This window comes from Phocoena sinus, chromosome 14, assembly GCF_008692025.1.
Source record: "Phocoena sinus isolate mPhoSin1 chromosome 14, mPhoSin1.pri, whole genome shotgun sequence".
In the NCBI taxonomy this organism is placed as follows: Eukaryota; Metazoa; Chordata; class Mammalia; order Artiodactyla; family Phocoenidae; genus Phocoena; species Phocoena sinus.
Window position 1 is genome coordinate 13,876,980 of NC_045776.1, and position 19,538 is coordinate 13,896,517.

The 19,538-nt window shown below is 40.1% G+C and overlaps 1 protein-coding gene across 1 annotated transcript in view; it reads right to left on the reverse strand.

Annotated features, from left to right (window-relative positions):
* Positions 1–19,538, reverse strand: part of CDH20 (cadherin 20) — a 208,925-nt gene that overhangs the window by 35,224 nt on the left and 154,163 nt on the right. The window contains exons 3-6 of the mRNA XM_032602714.1: positions 19,101–19,395; positions 18,455–18,574; positions 15,809–15,976; positions 11,126–11,313 (exon numbers count right to left, since the gene is read on the reverse strand). Coding sequence (XP_032458605.1) covers positions 11,126–11,313; positions 15,809–15,976; positions 18,455–18,574; positions 19,101–19,395 — 771 coding nt within the window. The remainder of the gene's footprint in view (positions 1–11,125; positions 11,314–15,808; positions 15,977–18,454; positions 18,575–19,100; positions 19,396–19,538) is intronic.

The window sequence follows — 19,538 nt, forward strand, 5'->3', positions numbered from 1 at the left end:
GGGCGTGGAGGGAAGCTTTGGAGCCACGGAGGAGAGTGCAGCAACAGGGGTGCAGAGAGCAAAGCGGAGAGATTCCTGCACAGAGGATCAATGCTGACCAACACTCACCAGCCTGAGAGGCTTGTCTCCTCACCTGCCAGGGCGGGTGGGGGCTGGGAGCTGAGGCTCAGGCTTCAGAGGTCAGATCCCAGGGACAGGACTGGGGTTGGCTGCGTGAACACAGCCTGAAGGGGGCTAGTGCACCACAGCTAGCCGGGAGGAGTCTGGGAAAAAGTCTGGACCTGCTGAAGAGGCAAGAGACCATTGTTTTGGGGTACGTGAGGAGAGGGGATTCAGAGCACCGCCTAAATGAGCTCCAGAGATGGGTGCGAGCCACGGCTATCAGCTTGGACCCCAGAGATGGGCATGGAATGCTAAGGCTGCTGCTGCAGCCACCAAGAATCCTGTGTGCAAGCACAGGTCACTCTCCACACCTCCCCTCCTGGGAGCCTGTGCAGCCCGCCACTGCCAGGGTCCCGTGATCCAGGGACAACTTCCCCACGAGAACACATGGTGTTCCTCAGGCTGTTGCAACATTTTGGCTTCTGCCGCCGCAGGCTCGCCCCGCATTCCATACCTCTCCCTCCCCCTGGCCTGAGTGAGCCAGAGCCCCTGAATCAGCTACTCCTTTAACTCCCTCCTGTCTGGGTGAAGAACAGATGCCAGAGGGTGACCTACGTGCAGAGGTGGTGCCAAATCCAAAGTTGAACCCCAGGAGCTGTGGGAACAAAGATGAGAAAGGGAAATCTCTCTGTGCAGCCTCACGAGCAGCGCATTAAACCTCCACAGTCAACTTGATGTACCCTGTATCTGTGGAATATCTGAATAGACAACGAATCCTCCCAAAACTGAGGTGGTGGACTTTGGGAGCAACTGTAGACTTGGGGTTTGCTTTCTGCGTCTAATTTGTTTCTAGTTTTATGTTTACCTTAGTTTAGTATTTAGAGCTTATTATCACTGGTAGATTTATTTATTGATTTGGTGGCTCTCTTCCTTTTTTTATATATATATATATATTTTTTCCCTTTTTCTCTTTTTGGGACTGTGTATGTGTATACTTTTTTGTGTGATTTTGTCTGTATAGGTTTACTTTTACCATTTGTCCTAGGGTTCTATCTGTCCGTTTTTATTAGCATAGTTTTTAGTGCTTGTTATCATTGGTGGATTTGTTTATTGTTTTGGTTGCTCTCTTCTTTTTTTTTAATTACATTTTATTTTAATAATATGTATTTAAAAATTTTTTATGTTAATTATTTTTCTTTCTTTATTATTTTTTTCTTTTCTCCCTTTCTTCTGAGCTGTGTGGCAGACAGGGTCTTGGTGCTCTGGCCAGGTGTCAGGCCTGAGCCTCTGAGGTGGGAGAACTGAGTTCAGGACATTGGTTCACCAGAGACCTACTGGCCCCATATAATATCACTCGGTGAGAGCTCTCCTAGAGATCTCCATCTCAACGCTAAGACCCAGCTCCACTCAGTGACCAGCAAGCTCCAGTGCTGGACATCCTATGCCAAACAACTAGCAAGAGAGGAATACAACCCCACCCATTATCAGAGAGGCTGCCTAAAATCATAGTAAGTTCACAGACACCCCAAAACATACCACCAGATATGGTCCTGCCCACCAGAAAGACAAGATTCAGCCTCATCCATCAGAACACAGGCACCAGTCCCCTCCACCAGGAAGCCTACACAACCCAGTGAAACAACCATACCTACTGGGGGCAGAACCCAAAACAACGGGAACTACAGACCTGCAGCCTGTGAAAAAGAGACCCCAAAGACAGTAAGTTAAGCAAAATGAGAAGACAGAGAAATACACAGCAGATGAAGGAGCAAGGTGAAAACCCACCAGACCAAAAAAATGAAAAGGAAATAGGCAGTCTACTTGAAAAAGAATTCAGAGTAATGATAGTAAAGATGATCCAAAATCTTGGAAATAGAATGGAGAAAATACAAGAAATGTTTAACAAGGACCTAGAAGAACTAAAGAGCAAACAAACTGATGAACAACACAATAAATGAAATTAAAAATTTTCTAGAAGGAATCAGTAGCAGAATAACTGAGGCAGAAGGACGGATAAGTGACCTGGAAGATAAGATAGTGGAGGGCTTCCCTGGTGGCGCAGTGGTTGAGAGTCCGCCTGCCAGTGCAGGGGACATGGGTTCATGACCTGGTCCAGGAGGATCCCACATGCCACAGAGCGGCTGGGCCCGTGAGCCATGGCCTCTGGGCCTGTGCGTCCGGAGCCTGTGCTCTGCAACGGGGGAGGCCACAGCAGTGAGAGGCCAGCGTACCGCAAAAAAAAAAAAAAAAAAAAAAAAAAAATGATAGTGGAAATAACTACCACAGAGCAGAGTAAAGAAAAACAAATGAAGAGAATTGAGGACAATCTCAGAGACCTCTGGGACAACATTAAATGCACCAACATTTGAATTATAGTGGTCCAGAAGAAGAGAAAAAGAAAGGGACTGAGAAAATATTTGAAGAGATTATAGTTGAAAACTTCCCTAATATGGGAAAGGAAATAGTCAATCAAGTCCAGGAAGTGCAGAGTCCCATAAAGGATAAATCCAAGGAGAACCACGCCAAGACACATATTAATCAAACTATCAGAAATTAAATACAAAGAAAAAATATTAAAAGCAGCAAGGGAAAAGCAACAAATAACATACAAAAGAATCCCCATGAGGTTAACAGCTGATCTTCCAGCAGAAACTCTGCAAGCCAGAAAGGAGTGGCAGGACATATTTAAAGTGATGAAAGGGAAAAACCTACAACCAAGATTACTCTACCCAGCAAGGATCTCATTCAGATTCGACGGAAAAATTAAAAGCTTTACAGACAAAGAGAATTCAGCGCCACCAAACCAGCTTTACAACAAATGCTAAAGGAACTTCTCTGGGAAGGAAACACAAGAGAAGGAAAAGACCTACAATAACAAACCCAAAACAATTAAGAAAATGGTAATAGGAACATACATATTGATAATTACCTTAAATGTAAATGGATTAAATGCTCCAACCAAAAGACATAGACTGGCTGAATGGATACAAAAACAAGACCCGTATATATGCTGTCTACAACAGACCCACTTCAGACCTAGAGACACATACAGACTGAAACTAAGGGGATGGAAAAAGATATTGCATGCAAATGGAAATAAAAAGAAAGCTGGAGTAGCAATTCTCATATCAAACAAAATAGTCTTTAAAATAAAAATTGTTTGTTACAAGAGACAAAGCAGGACACCACGTAATGATCAAGGGATCAATCCAAGAGGAAGATATAACAATTGTAAATATTTATGCACCCTACATAGGAGCACCTCAATACATAAGGCAAATGGTATCAGCCATAAAAGGGGAAATTGACAGTAATACAGTCATAGTAGGGGACTTTAACACTCCACTTTCACCAACGGACAGATCATCCAAAATGAAAATAAATAAGGAAACATAAGCTTTAAATTACACATTAAACAAGATGGATTTAATTGATATTTATAGGACATTTCATCCAAAAACAACAGAATACACTTTCTTCTCAAGTGCTCATGGAACATTCTCCAGGGTAGATCATATCTTGGGTCACAAATCAAGCCTTGGTAAATTTAAGAAAATTGAAATCATATCAAGTATCTTTTCTTACTGCAACGCTATAAGAGGAGATATCAATTACAGGAAAAAAAAGTGTAAAACATGCAAACACATTGGAGGCTAAACAGTACACTACTGAATAACCAAGAGATCACTGAAGAAATCAAAGAGGAAATCAAAAAATACCTAGAAACAAATGACCAGAAAACACAATGACCCCGAAAACACAATGACCCCAAACGTATGGGACGCAGAAAAAGCAGTTCTAAGATGGAAGTTCATAGCAATACAATCCTATCTCAAGAAACAAGAAAAAAGCTCAAATAAACAACCTAAACTGACACCTAAAGCAATTGAAGAAGTACAAAAAAACCCCCAAAGTTAGCAGAAGGAAAGAAACCATAAAGATCAGATCAGAAATAAATGAAAAGGAAATGGAGGAAATGATAGCAACAATAAAACTAAAAAGCTGGTTCTTTGAGAAGGTAAACAAAATTGATAAACCGTTAGCCAGACTCATCAAGGAAAAAGGGAAAAGACTCAAATCAATAGAATGAAACAGAAGAAGTAACAACTGACACTGCAGAAATACAAAGGAACATGAGAGATTTCTACAAGCAACTATATGACAATAAAATGGACAACCTGGAAGAAAGGACAAATTCTTAGAAAAGCACAACCGTCTGAGACTGAACCAGGAAGAAATAGAAAATATAAACAGACCAATCACAAGCACTGAAATTGAAACTGTGATTAAAAATCTTCCAACAAAAAAAGCCCAGGACCAGATGGCTTCACGAGCAGATTCGATCAAACATTTAGAGAAGAGCTAACATCTATCCTTCTCAAACTCCTCCAAAATATAGTAGAGGGAGGAACACTCCCAAACTCATTCTATGAGGCCACCATCACCGTGATACCAAAACCAGAGAAAGATGTCACAAAAAAAGAAAACTGGCCCATACCATCGATGAACATAGATGCAAAAATTCTCAGCAAAATACTAGCAAACAGAATCCAACAGCACATTAAAAGGATCATACACCATGATCAAGTGGGGTTTATCCCAGGAATGCAAGGATTCTACAGTATATGCAAATCAGTCAGTGTAATACACTATATTAACAAATTGAAGAATAAAAACCATATGATCATCTCAATAGATGCAGAAAAAGCTTTTGACAAAATTCAACACTCATTTATGATAAAAATCCCTCCAGAAAGTAGGCATAGCGGAAACTTACTTCAACATAATAAAGACCATATATGACAAACCCACAGCCAACATCATTCTCAATGGTGAAAAACTGAAACCATTTCCACTAAAATCAGGAACAAGACAAGGTTGCCCACTCTCACTGCTGTTATTCAACATAGTTTTGGAGGTTTTAGCCACAGCAATCAGAGAAGAAAAAGAAATAAAAGGAATCCAAATCAGAAAAGAAGAAATAAAGCTGTCACTGTTTGCAGATGATGTGATACTATACATAGAGGATCCTAAAGATGCTACCAGAAAACTACTAGAGCTAATAAGTGAATTTGGTAAAGTAGCCGGATACAAAATTAATGCACAGAATTCTCTTGCATTCCTATACACTAATGATGAAAAATCTGAAAGAGAAATTAAGGAAACACTCCCATTTACCACTGCAACAAAAAGAATAAAACACCTAGGAATAAGCCTACCTAAGGAGACAAAATTCCTGTATGCAGAAAACTATAAGATACTGATGAAGGAAATTAAAGATGATACAGAAAGATGGAGAGATATACCATGTTCTTTGATTGGAAGAATCAGCACTGTGAAAATAACTATATTACCCAAAGCAATCTACATATTCAATGCAATCCGTATCAAACTACCAGTGGCATTTTTCACAGAACTGGAACAATAAATTTTACAATTTGTATGGAAACACAAAAGACTCCTAATAGCCAAAGCAATCTTGAGAAAGAAAAATGGAGCTGGAGGAATCAGACTCCTGGAATTCAGACTATACTACAAAGTTACAGTAATCAAGACAGTATGTTACTGGCACAAAAACAGAAATATAGATCAGTGGAACAGGATAGAAAGCCCAGAGATAAACCCACACACATATGGTCACCTTACCTTTGATAAAGGAGGCAAGAATATACAATGGAGAAAAGACAGCCTCTTCAATAAGTGGTGCTGGGAAAACAGGACAGCTACATGTAAAAGAATGAAATTAGAACACTCCCTAACACCATACACAAAACTAAACTCAAAGTGGATTAAAGACCTGTATGTAAGGCCAGACACTATAAAACTCTTAGAGGAAAACATAGGCAGAACACTCCATGACATAAATTACAGCAAGATCCTTTTTGACCCACCTCCTAGAGAAATGGAAATAAAAGTAAAAATATAAGTAAAAATAAATAGGACCTAATGAAACTTAAAAGCTTAAACTTAAAAGCAAAGGAAAGCATAAACAAGACAAAAAGAGAACCCTTAGAATGGGAGAAAATATTTGCAAATGAAGCAACTGACAAAGGATTAATCTCCAAAATATACAAGCAGCTCATGCTGCTCAATATCAAAGAAAACAACCCAATCCAAAAATGAGCAGAAGACCTAAATAGACATTTGTTCAAAGAAGATAAACAGATTTCCAGCAAACACATGAAAGGATGCTCAACATGACTAATCATTAGAGAAATGCAAATCAAAACTACAGTGAGGTATCACCTCATACCAGTCAGAATGGCCATCATCAAAAAATCTACAAACAATAAATCCTGGAGAGGGTGTGGAGAAATGGGAACCCTCTTGCACTGTTGGTGGGAATGTAAATGGATACAGCCACTATGGAGAACAGTATGGTGCTTCCTTAAAAAACTAAAAATAGAACTACCATACGACCCAGCAATCTTACTACTGGGAATATACCTGGAGAAAAGCACAATTCAAAAAGAGCCATGTACCACAGTGTTCATTGCAGCACTATTTACAATAACCAGGAGATGGAAGCAACCTAAGTGTCCATCGACAGATGAATGGATAAAGAAGATGTGGCATGTATATACAATGGACTATTACTTTGCCATAAAAAAGAAATGAAATTGAGTTATTTGTAGTGAGGTGGCTGGACCTAGAGTCTTTCACACAGAGTGAAGAAAGTCAGAAAGAGAAAAACAAATACTATATGCTAACAGGTACACATGGAAGCTACAAAAAAACCCAAGTGGTTCTGAAGAACCTAGGGGCAAGAGAGGAATGAAGATGCAGACGTGGAGAATGGACTTGGGGACATTGGGAGGGGGAAGGGTAATCTGGGACGAAGTGAGAGAGGGGCATGGACATACATACACTACCAAATGTAAAATAGATAGCTAGTGGGAAGCAGCCGCATAGCACAGGGAGATCAGCTGGGTGCATTGTGACCACCTAGAGGGGTGGGATAGGGAGATTGGGAGGGAGACGCAAGAGGGAGGGTATATGGGGATATATGTATACACATAGCCTATTCACTTTGTTATATAGCAGAAACTAATACACCATTGCAAAGCAATTATACTCCAATAAAGATGTTAAAAAAATTAAAAATAAAACAGTGATGAGAATTCATGGCACCTTAGGTTTGATGAAATTCAAAAGTTTTCTGCTTTGTGGCCTGCCTAAGGGGAGAGTGGACTTGAAACAATTGTTTATGGTATGCTGGAAGATGGAAGACGTGCTGAAGACGTAAGATCATGCTCATATAGAATAAAGAACATTCTGAAAATTGTATGTTTCAAGTTATCTTTGAAAAGCACTTAAATTAAGAGACTGAAAATCAGTTGATTGATTACTTAAAAGCCAAAAAAGACCCAAAGTACTGGGTAGTAATCAGTGTGGTTTTATGAAGACCCAATTCTATCAATTCAACTTGATTTCTCTTTTTGAAAAAGTGTGTGCTTTTTTAGACAAATAATAGGCCTAAGGGAAATAAATCAAAAGCAGAACATTTCTATCAATTTTACATGACATTATTAATGACAAAGTAGGAGGATGGGTGTGGATCAAGCATCTGAGTGAATGTTGTTCCAAAGGTATAGACTGAGCAGTCAATAGCCTCTAAAGTATTTATTGTATTTGACTTGTCCATCTACTCAACTTATTGACCTCTCTTTTAATTCCATTTTCTGGCACCTCATAGGTTCAGAAGAGGAATCCAAATGACCTTGGCAAAGTTGATACATGTTTTGATTAAACATGGATATAGTTTTAGCAATGACAGTGAAAGACAGTGTTCTGTCTTACGAGGCTTAATCTTTTTTCCTGGTAAGGGAGCTGGAGAAACGACATTTTGAGGTTCCTTTCAGATACAGTCTATGGCCATACCACCCTAACCAATCTCATCATATACAAAATTATAATAGTTAATATTTTTTAAATTAATGGCTTATAGTAAGGTCTAAGATATATTCTAATAATTTGACATAAATTAATATTATTTTATTATTTAGAATTATATACTATTTAAGATATAAAATAAAATTTAAAATATATTGAGAACCTCAAAAGCTCTTCTTCTGATTACTTAATTCTTTAAAGATAATTTTTGCATTAAAGAGATAATAATTATCCCAAACTCTGAGCTTTTACCTCATTTATAGTTACCAGTCATGGTAGGCAATGTATTATTAATTTTTAGCTTGAGGCATGCCACATAATAGGGGAGTGTTCTTAATCTTATGTCATACAACAACTTGGTATTATTATTCTAGTCACCTTTTATAAAGTATTATTAGTTCTCAAAGAATATGAGTAAAATAAACTGCAATATTTAAATTACATCCAGATTTATATGATGGTTCCAAAGCCAATGTCAGCATTTTGCACTGTTTTGAGGTCATTGTGTGCTGGTTATAAAGATTTCTGGTTGGAGGAATGCTGGATATATCTGTTCTTTTGCTGTACGTGATTGCACCTTAAATAAATAAGGACAAACGTGAACTCTTCCCTTCTTCCTTTCTAAAGCAGTGTTAATTCAGCTCTATGGAACAGCATAGAATAAAGTTATTATTGACACATTAACTTGTGCCACATTCTAAGTTATGACTTTGTTGCTTTTGTCAAGGTCATCAATGACCTCCCTGTTCTTAAAATCTGTGATTAATTTTCAGTGTTTTAATATGACCTTTAGCAGCACTTATCACAGCAGCACTTACAGCTGTCACTCTCTTCTCTTGGAAACAGTTTCTTTACACCTTCCAGGACACCACACTCTCCTGATCTTCCTTCTGCCTCCCTGGGCTCTCCTCCTCAGTCTCCTTGCTTGTTTTTGCTCTCCCTGACCTCGTCATGTTGGGCTGCCACAGGATTTATTTCACTGCCCTCTTCTCCATCTGTGCTGGATCCCTTGGAATATTATTATTTTTTATTTGCTTTAAGTACCATTTATGACTCTCAAATTTTCAGTCCAGAACTCTTCTCCAAATTCCAGACTCCTATAACCAACAACTACTATACATCTCCACTTGGGTGTCTGATAGACATTGCAAACGTAACATGCTCAGAACTGAATGCCAGTATTTCCCCATATCACTTAGTGCCATCTCTATTCTTTTTGTTGCTCAACTGACTCCTCTTTTTCTTTTATATCTTCATCCAATCTGTTAGGAAATCCTGTTGGTTCTACTTTCAAAATATATTCAGATTCTGACCAGTTCTCACCACATCCATTCCCAATACCGTAGACCAAGCCATCATCATCTCTTACCCTGATTATTGCAATAGCCTCTCAGCTGGTCTCCCTGTTTCCATTCTTGCCCCCTTATGGCCTTTTCTCAACACAGCTTACACAGTAATTATTTCATAATAAAAGTCCAGTGATGTCACACATCTGTTAAAATCCTTCAGTTCTCCGCTTTAGTCAGATTAAAACCCAAAGTCCATAATCTGCCTACAAGGTCCTAACACAATCTATCTCCCTTGTTACTTTTCTGACCTCATCTCCTTCTGGTCTCCCTCTCCAGCCTTATAAACCCCCTTGCTGTTCTTGAAACAAGCCAGGCAGAGTCCCACCTTAGGGTCGTTGCACTGGCTGTTCCTTTGTCTGGAACACTTTCCTCAGTATTTCCAGTCCATTCCCTTGTTTACAGGGCTGCCATTTATGGTTCTCACTGAAAGTCATTTATAGGGCTCCTCCGAGGGTTGTGCATTGTCAGCCTGCCCAACTCTGTGCTGTGACTCTGCCCACTTCAAGTCTTTGCATAAATGTGACTTCTGTGTGAGGCCAGTCACAAGCATGCAATTAAATTTGAAGTCATGTTGGCTCTTCTGATCTTGCTTTGTTCTATTTTACACCCCCTCCCACATAGCACTTATCACTTTCTAATATACAACTTTATTGACTTACTTGCTTTTTTTTTTTTTTTTTCCTGCGATACGCGAGCCTGTCACTGTGTGGCTTCTCCCGTTGTGGAGCACAGGCTCCGGACGCGCAGGCTCAGCGGCCATGGCTCACGGGCCTAGCTGCTCCGCGGCATGTGGGATCTTCCCGAACCGGGGCACGAACCCGTGTCCCCTGCATCGGCAGGCGGACTCTCAACCACTGCGCCACCAGGGAAGCCCTACTTGCTATTTTTGATTGTCTTCTTCCCCTTACTAGAATGTAAACTTCAAGAGGGAAGAGGTTTTCAGTTCTTTTACTTACTCTACATTAAATGCCTAGAACAGTGCCTGGCACATAGGTAGGCACTCAACAAATCTTTGTTGAAGAAATAGTTTAAGATATCTTGGGTTTTAAGTTGTATTTGAAATAGAGGAGAAGGAAGATGAAATCAATACTTTTTAAAATTAATGTATTTTATCAGATATATTTATTAGGATGTTAAAACTTCAATTATTTTTAGGTTTTATCTTTCAGCTGAGTATGTCCATGTGTGCTTTATGCCACAGAATCGATAGCTTACATTCAGAAAACTTATTAACTTACTATGAAAACTTATTAACTTATTATAACTCCTTACTATGAAGGAGTTCCAAGTGGTAACATCACTCAGCAGGTGTGTTTGATAAAGCCTTTCCAAGTCTGATTAGCATCTTTAGGTCTTTAAGTAACAATTTAAAAATCCCTGCATGTTATTTATTGATTAATAATAATAGTATAGCTTGCTTTATTGTTGTTTATGGTATACTGTGGTAAAAATGAGGTTATTCAAATGCAGATATTGGTTAAGTCATTAACATCATTAGGGAATTAAGCTACAGCAGTTTTTTAAAGTGGCTAAGTAGTTAGCTAGGAGAAGTGACATATTTATAATACATTTTTATCATGACTTGGTACCCTTTCTGTAAAATGATGACACAGCCAGTGTTTACATGTAAACAAAAGGAGTAAGAGGCTTTTTTCTTAATGATAGGAAAGTATATCAGAGGATTTGAAGCAATACACATCAATAATATAACAGTCCTTACTAATATTTCATACACATTCAAAGCCTCCATTGAAATGATTTGGAAAAAGGAGTTGGATTACCTTCTTCACAGTTATGATGCCGACTTGGAAATGGGGATCTGTGTTAATGTTGAATGCATCTGCACCATCTCCATCCACAATAGTGTACTTCATCTCTGCATTAATTCCTTCATCCAAGTCCTTGGCAAACACCCTTCCCACAGTAGAGCTAACCGGAGCTGATTCCAACACACTCATCTGATAATGTTCTGTGAAGAAGAGTTAGAACATGCATTTTTTGTAATCTGTTACTACCAAAAAAAAGCCTCTTCAGTATCACATCATGTCCACCATGCTGTGCAAAACATCTTTTTCATGGTCCAAAAGTTAAAACTTGAGTTTTACAGGTGAAAAAACTGAGATCCAGAGAGTCTGAGTAAATGTTATTGGGTCATAGCCTGTACTGGATGTTTGATAAGTAGGTGCCAGAATACCTTGATCATAATCCTAGGAGTAGGACGGGACAAAAGCAAAAATATTTCTCATCTCAGTGAATCTACCTTCAGAGTGGTAGGAAGTATCAATACCTTGCTTTCCAATCTTTTCTTCCTAATGAACCATTTCCCCAAATGTTAATTACTTCTGAGAAAAATAGAAAAAACATTGTGGCCACAAAGTATGTATTTACTCTGTTCACGTTTCAAATGCCCACATTTTCCTTTGTAGCCTGGCCATCATGCTGAATGCCTGTCTCTATGACCACCTGCCCAAATTTAATGGAGACCAGTGATCTACAAAGGAGGACCAGCCATGGAGAACAAACTCCACCAGCTTCAGTCTGTCCATGCACCTGGGACTGCCCATTGGCAGCTTCTTCATTGACAGATCTCTGATGCTTCTTGTTCTCTTTCCCAGAATAGAATGCCCCAGAGTTCTCACATATGTAAGAAACTCAGAGCCAGTAATGTTCTCCTTTTCAACTTCATATCCTGAATTCACTAATTCAGTTCATTTTTGTCTCCACGAAGTAGTATTTTCATTAACTTACCTTCTCTGGGGCTAAACTTTTTGACATTCTTCATTATTTTGTCAGTCATAATGTGAATGACTAAATATTAAATCAAACAATCACATTTTCAATATGTACATGGCCTCTCTGATTCTAATATGCATTGCAATCTGTGGGGATGTGAACCTGGGAAGTCTGGGATGTGACGGCTTGAGTCTCACAAAGATTTGGGGAGGCTGACAGCACCCAGCCAGCTCACAGCACCCTCCCCTGCACAGGAGGAGAAATGATGACTGTTCTTTGCCAGTGTGAGCCAGGAAATTGCTAATGTCTGTACTAAACTGGAGGCACTTGGATTTCATGATCTCTTTACATTCACTTCCAAAGTTGTTGATGGATTAGACTTTTCTATTGCAGAACACGTTTGGGAAAAACAAATAATTTTCTCCAGGAAAGCTGTATGTTCTGTGCTGAAACAAACATATAATTTCTACACATAATGCATTATATTAGAAATAAATAGTCTGAGGTTTTGACATTCCCTTATATTTGGTTCAATTAAAGGTGACTGAGCTTGTTCAATATAAAATAGTAGGTGTGTCATTGTGTTGACACCTAATCAGTTATGATAATATTTGTGAAAAAGAAGGAAAGTGGGATTCCTAGAATGAAGAATCAGAAGATTAATAATGCCTAAGAGTTTATCCACGGTAGGTTATGGAATAATGAGATCATTTAAACTTAGTTTTAGCAAATAAGAGAAATAATTAATGGTGAGATAAAGAAAATTTTTTATAAGTCCAAAAATAATGACTATTTTACTTTTTTTTTTTTTTTTTTGCGGTATGCGGGCCTCTCACTGTTGTGGCCTCTCCCATCGCGGAGCACAGGCTCCGGACGAGCAGGCTCAGCGGCCATGGCTCACGGGCCCAGCCGCTCCACGGCATGTGGGATCTTCCCAGACCGGGGCCCAAACCCGTGTCCCCTGCATTGGCAGGCAGACTCTCAACCACTGTGCCACCAAGGAAGCCCAATAATGACTATTTTAGAGGAAGCAGAGATAATGTGTGAACAATGTTTAGAGACACAGAGATTACTTTTATACATTTCCATTTTGTCTTCTGTGCAACATAGTCTGTGTTTCCACTTTATTCTAGGTTCTTCATTATTTAAAAAAATGACAACTCAAAATGTGTGCTTTAGAATGGTGTTAAGATGTTGCCTCGTGGGGCAGGACTAAAACCCCCAGTTATCACTGTATTGTGTTATGCTTCTGTGAAGCTGCCGTGTTTGGGGTGATATTGAGACAGGCTGGTACGTGGGCCCCTTTGCTGCAGGGCTGCAGTGCTTGCACCTGGACACACCTCTCCTCCAGCAACAAAAGACAGAGAAGCTATATGAGACTAAAAATAACTGGGTGCGTGCACAGTTGGGGCAAATGCTGGACAAAAGATACAAAGAGACCAAAAAACCCACTGCCACTTTTGAAGGGCCCAGAGCAAAAGCAGGGTACTGTGCCTACCCCCTGCACACAACACCACCTAAGTGGTGGGCAGACCTCCCCAGCCACCCCTCTGTCCCGACCCCTGGACACACCCCTACCCTCAACCCATATAAGGAGTGAGCTCGCCCCTGCGCAGGGAGCAAGCAAGGGAAACGGTTGTGCTCACTCGTCGCTGCTGCAGCGGGGTCCCCAGTAAAGCCTTGCGTGAATTTCTTGCCTGGCCTCTGATCAATTTCTATTGATTAAGGAGACCAAGAGCCCTGGTAGGTAACAATACAACTTACCTGCAATATGTCCAGATCTACATACTGTGAGCTGTGTAATAACTTCGTTCTTCCCTTTATGCCTCAGAGATACTGTCTAGTGTCAAATTACAAAGCCAAATAGGATCAAGGATGTTCAAGAATCTGTAGTCTACAGTGTGCACAGTGTGAGCCATTCATGAAGTAATAAAGATGGAACCCACAGGGTCAGCAAAGCAATTAAGAAGCCAATCCATATGGCATTTCATAAACTGTTTTCATGATGCACTACTATTCTGAATTGTAGAACCAATCAACTTAGTAACCTACTTATTTGTACCACTTGTGAAATATTTAATATACTGTCTTTTAGTTTCATGAAATCTCATGGGGACTTTATGGATACCAGTTGTATGTAAATATTTGCGTTCTCTTCCTCTGTTTACATAGATAAAATAGATGGCTTACTTGGTTTGACTGACTCAAAATGTAGCTATTCAGCTGATGGTCTGGTTTTTAGTTTAGTTGTTGTTGTTGTTTAACCTGATTCCCCCTGGTTAAGTCTTTCACCTGGAGTTGTGTCTGCTGCTCTCACTTCTCCAACTGCTCCCTTTTAGGCATCTCCTTCTCAAATTCACATCTCTGTTCCTGGGCTCCATTCCACAGTCATAGCTCTATATTCCACCTTCCTTAAGGACCTTCAGTCTGATTGTCCTGCTGTCACTTCATATTCAAATTGGAATTTGTCTTCCTCCTTCCCTGCCACTAGTTCCATTATGTATCCTCTATTTCTATCAGTAGTACAATTCTTCTCCCTGTCACCCAGACTTAGAACATCACTGTCATCTTTGATTCCATCTTCCCTTAGCCAAGAAATCAAGAGACAGAAATCCAAGTTTTCTTATTTGCCCCATTCCACCCCTTCTGCTGTTTCCTTACATCCTTATCAGTTCAAATCTGGACCACTCTAAAAGCCTCCTAACAGACTCTCCTGCTTCTAGTCTCCACCCCTAGCAATCAGTGCTGTGCACGGCTATCAAATTAGCCTGCCTTTAGGTCTCTCACTTGCTCAAAAACTTTGCAGTTGACTTCCATTAGAAATACAACAAATTTGAAACACTGAAGAGCAGGTCTTCATTTTAGGGATCTTTGAACATAAAATTACATTTGCAGCTTTATTTCTAGGTCTTTATATCCCATATCTAGAATGTTGCCCAAAGCAAATATTTTTTGAATGAATAGCTTCCCCCTTCTGGAATGTTTTCTTTTCTTCCTATTTGAATCCTTTATATTCTTCAATCCCCTGCTGAGCTTTCATCCTTTTATTAAGCCTTTACTCATCTTGGTTTCTTGTGAAGGCTTCATTCTACACTAACCAAGTGGCACAGCAAATGCTGCTTCCTGGTTAACTTTTGATGAATATTGAGTATGTACTCCCCAAGTGGACTTTAAGCTTCACAGGGGCAGAGACTGGGTTTCAGTCATCTTGTGCCCCTCATGCCCAGGGCCCTTACAAAGCAAGTGCTTGGTACCTGCTTGTGAATTGATTGGTGAAGGTGGTCAGATGGGTCACTATGTTCACCTCCAGCTGTGGCTTACTTTCCTTTCCCTGCATGCATTCTCTACAAGGGCAATGTTGCCCCCTAGGGGGCAAAAATCGATTCTTGTTGGGGAGAGGTGAAAAAATCTTAGATACTTACTATATATTACAATGGTTTGTGGCTCTCTAAAGTTCAGCCCTACCCAACAAAGTCTTACTGCTTAATATTTAATTTTTTGGGGAGTGGTCAGGGCATGGCAATCAAGAAAAAGAGTTTAAACACTGGTTTAGTGCTATGGGAAGTTAGTATCTGGAAGGGAAATAATTATGTGAGAATTGCATGATAAATGTCAGAAAGGAATCCATGAAAAATTGAACTCAAAGAGGGACTCAGGCCTTTCTCTTTCACCTCTGTCACAGCTGCATCCCTCTGGCTTGAGACCTATACTCTCACTGGTTAGGTACTCACTCTGGGGAAAGCGGGGTGGGTTATCATTGACATCTGAGAGGGTGATGTTGACCGTTGTGGTCCCAGCTAATCCGCCAAGCTGCCCTCCCATGTCCTTGGCTTGAATAATCACTTCGTAGTATTCTTTGGCTTCTCGGTCCATGTTCATGAGTGCTGTCCTAATTACACCTGCAGGATAGAAATGACTTTGTTTTTAAAAACAAAACCACAAGTTCCATTTTAAAGATTGGGTTCTAGGCTTCTCCTTGTGCATTGTTAATGGCTAGAATTGAGATGCAAGTCACATCTTTTATTAAACTTGAGGTCAGAATCCCAGCGTCAAAAAAATGCTGTGCTTAAACAAAGGGTGAATAACTATTCCAGCCGGCAGAGCTTCGTGGGCCCATTTCCTTTGGCAACATTACTGAGAAGGAACAGGAGGTGGCAGCAGTGCTTCTCTAACAGGCTGGGGGACTGGCAGTCTGAGACAGTTTCAGTCTGCTCTGTCTCACCAGACAAAACGGGCTTCGGGTCCGGAAAATAAAGCCTCATATGCCTGCAAATCTGTGATTTTAGATTATTCTCCTTTAGCTCTTTCTTTCAGCCCCTAGAGCCCTTGTAGTGTGAATGACTCTTCTTTAGGCAACTCGTTCCTAGTCTGCTTTCTCCTGCCTCCACAGTAATTGTAAGCAGTGTTGGAATTCAGATTTGCCTTTCCTTTTGTTATATGTTCATTCTGTTTTGTTAGGTTCTGCTTACCTCTGTGCTTCAGTGCATTCCGTGAGCTAAGACATGAAAGATGCTCTGTGAGTTGTTTATTTTTAACAGACATACAGGATGATCTCCCCCAGACCGTAGGTAGCAGCACTGCCGTATGATGATATGGTTTCAGTTAGGAAGAGGGGTCTAAGTCAAAATCCTGTGAAATGCGTTGTTTTGATCCTGCCAAGGATGTGTGGTAATGTTTTATATTCCTTTGAACACTTCAACTTAGAAAAGTTGACTTCTGTGCTCTCTAGGCAAAGATTAAAGGCTTGTTTACTTCAAGTTTACAACATGACCCTTGGCTAAGCAGACCTTTTGCATGCCAAGGGAAGGAACTGGGAACCACAAACCTGTCCCCATTTTACTCCTATAATGTATATATATTGCATTATAGTAACAACATTCTAAAGTGAAATATTTAGCATTTTCTTTTTTTAAATGGCCTATGGGCATGGCAATAACGATCTTTTCATGTATTTTTGACCTTAACACTATAGATGCTCCCTGGGAGCTGTCAAAATAATGTAAGTTTCCTCTTGGGATGTAAAGGACACATTACCAACTTCCTGTCTGTATTTTTCCTCCCTGTGGGCACCCCCTCACTCTCCCTCCCTCCATCTGTAGAATGGTTAAAGTTACTGTTTTATGGAAGTCCCTAACAGCAACCTTTTTTCTTTCCTCCTACTAATGTATACTCCCTCACTTTCTACTTTTATGATACAGTTTTCCAAATGCCTGGTTCCCCTGAGGACTTCTGGAAAAAAATTATATCAGGTTGCTAATAGAAATGTGTTTTTTCTATTTCCTGTAAAGGGATGACTTTGAGTGTTTGTCATTGACTTTACCTCTGTGGCTGTAAGTTTCTTTACTCAAGTTTTGTGTTAATTACTCTTCCGTCCTCAATTTTCCTGTATGTGAAATGGGAGTAACAACACTTCCATATAATTCACTAGTTCGCAAGATTATTGGGAGGCTCAAATATGGTAATATTTATGAATGTATTTTAAAAGGGAGAAAGTCTGGCACAAGTGCAAGATAATAATCATAATAATTGCTCTGCCCAACTTGAAAGTATTAAAGGGAGTCCTTCATAGATAAAACATAAATTCTGTAGTCAAAGCTCTTGGGTAAAACTGAAAACAAAACAAAACAAAAATCCCAAAGCCAAATTGATTTGTTGATTGTTGACCTGTTCTTTTGTAGCACATTGCTCCTTACCTCCTTACCCACCCAGTTCTCTATGCTGTCCTCCCTGTTAGAGTGTCCCACTTAGCACCTCCTTTTTGGGGGGCCACATTCCATGCTCTGTGCTCTCTCCACCCTCATCACATTCATCCACTCATTCTGGCCTTGCTCTCTGCTTAGTACGGGGTGGCTCAGTGGGAAGAACATCAGACCACATGTCAGGGGACATCTCTACAACCAGAAGTACTTTGTTAGGTCTCCGTTCCCAATTTCCTTATCCTTTAAGTGAAGAGTGATGGACTGGATTGTTCCCCTAAGGTTCTTCCTAGTTTCAAAATCAATTATTCTAGTTCTGTAGTGAGCCCAGGTTAATATGCCAATCCTCTTGGATCTTCTTGGCGTTATAAAAGACCTTACTCCCTGGGAATAAATACAACCATGGTATTTTTGCAGGTTAGTGAGGAGGCATACTTTTGTGTAGGCAGTTCTTTGGGCCTCTCCAATCAGACTTTATCCACTGTCTATGCATTGTGCTGCTCTTACCCACCAGGGCAGTGCTAGTTTGGTCTCTTAATCCCAAAGCTTGTAACAATCCTCTCTAGTTAATACATTCCCTGGAGAGTTCTTGAAAAGGAGAGTTGGGTCTGTCATAAATAGCAGTTACAAATCATTAGAGAATAAAATCAACACCTCTGACTCAAGTATTACATCACATACCTGTTTTGGAGTCCACAGAAAAATATGGCTGGCCCTGGAGGATGCTGTACATTACCCGGGCACTGTTGCCATAGGTTGGGTCATCAGCATCTGTGGCTGTCACCTGGATAACAGAAGTTCCTGAGGGAGAGAGATGGTGGAAACCTATTCAAGTTGAATTGCTAAAGGCTGAATGCAATCCTGAATGGGCAGTTTTAAAGCATTTGCTAATGTTATGTCTGCTTCCTTGGGAGGGCCTCTTTCTAGGTCAAGTTTCCATAACTGCTTAGTACAGAAGTACCTCTTCAGTGGGGATGGGAGTTACTTGTGTTTTAAATTCTTAGTAACTCGTAAGGACAACACAGTCTTTGGGCCCTTCATTCTTCTTTTTGATAGTACCAAAATGCTTCTCCCTTATGAATCAAATATTATCTATCTATCTCTCATCTATATTTTGTTTTGCTTTTTAAGAACTGGAACTGAATAACAATACTAAGCTTAGTATTACTACTATTTTATACTATGGCTGTCTTCATTGTCTAAGTAGCTTGGTAGAGTTTTATGATTTGTGAACTGTTGTGCACGTTCTGTCCTTCTCCACGTTTAGACAGGAGGATCTTCTATAGTGGAACCGCTGTTTGTGAGAATCAGTGAATCTCCACCTTACCCACTGGTGACATTTCTGGTACAGTGGCGACATAAGGTCCATCCAGGAACTTGGGCTCATTGTCATTGATGTCTTGGATTTTAATGATGAACTCTGACTCTGGCTCCATTGGCCTGCCCGTCCGCCTGTCCAGGGCTTGAGCCCTTAAAGTGTACTGGGCCCTTTCCTCTCGGTCAAGCCTCTGAATGGCATGGATGTCTCCAGTGGTGTCGTCGATGGTAAACACGACACCTGCACCTTCTCCAGAGAGGATGTATTTGATGGATCCATCCCCCCGGTCCATGTCTGAATGAAGCTGAGGAAAAAAAGCACCGACATATGAACAGGTGTCAGAAATAAATAGATTTTTCAATATGGTCTAAATTTATGATTTCCTTTCAAACAGAAAGACTTTTTTTCACTCAGATGTTTAAAATGTCTACAGAGAACTAATACGCA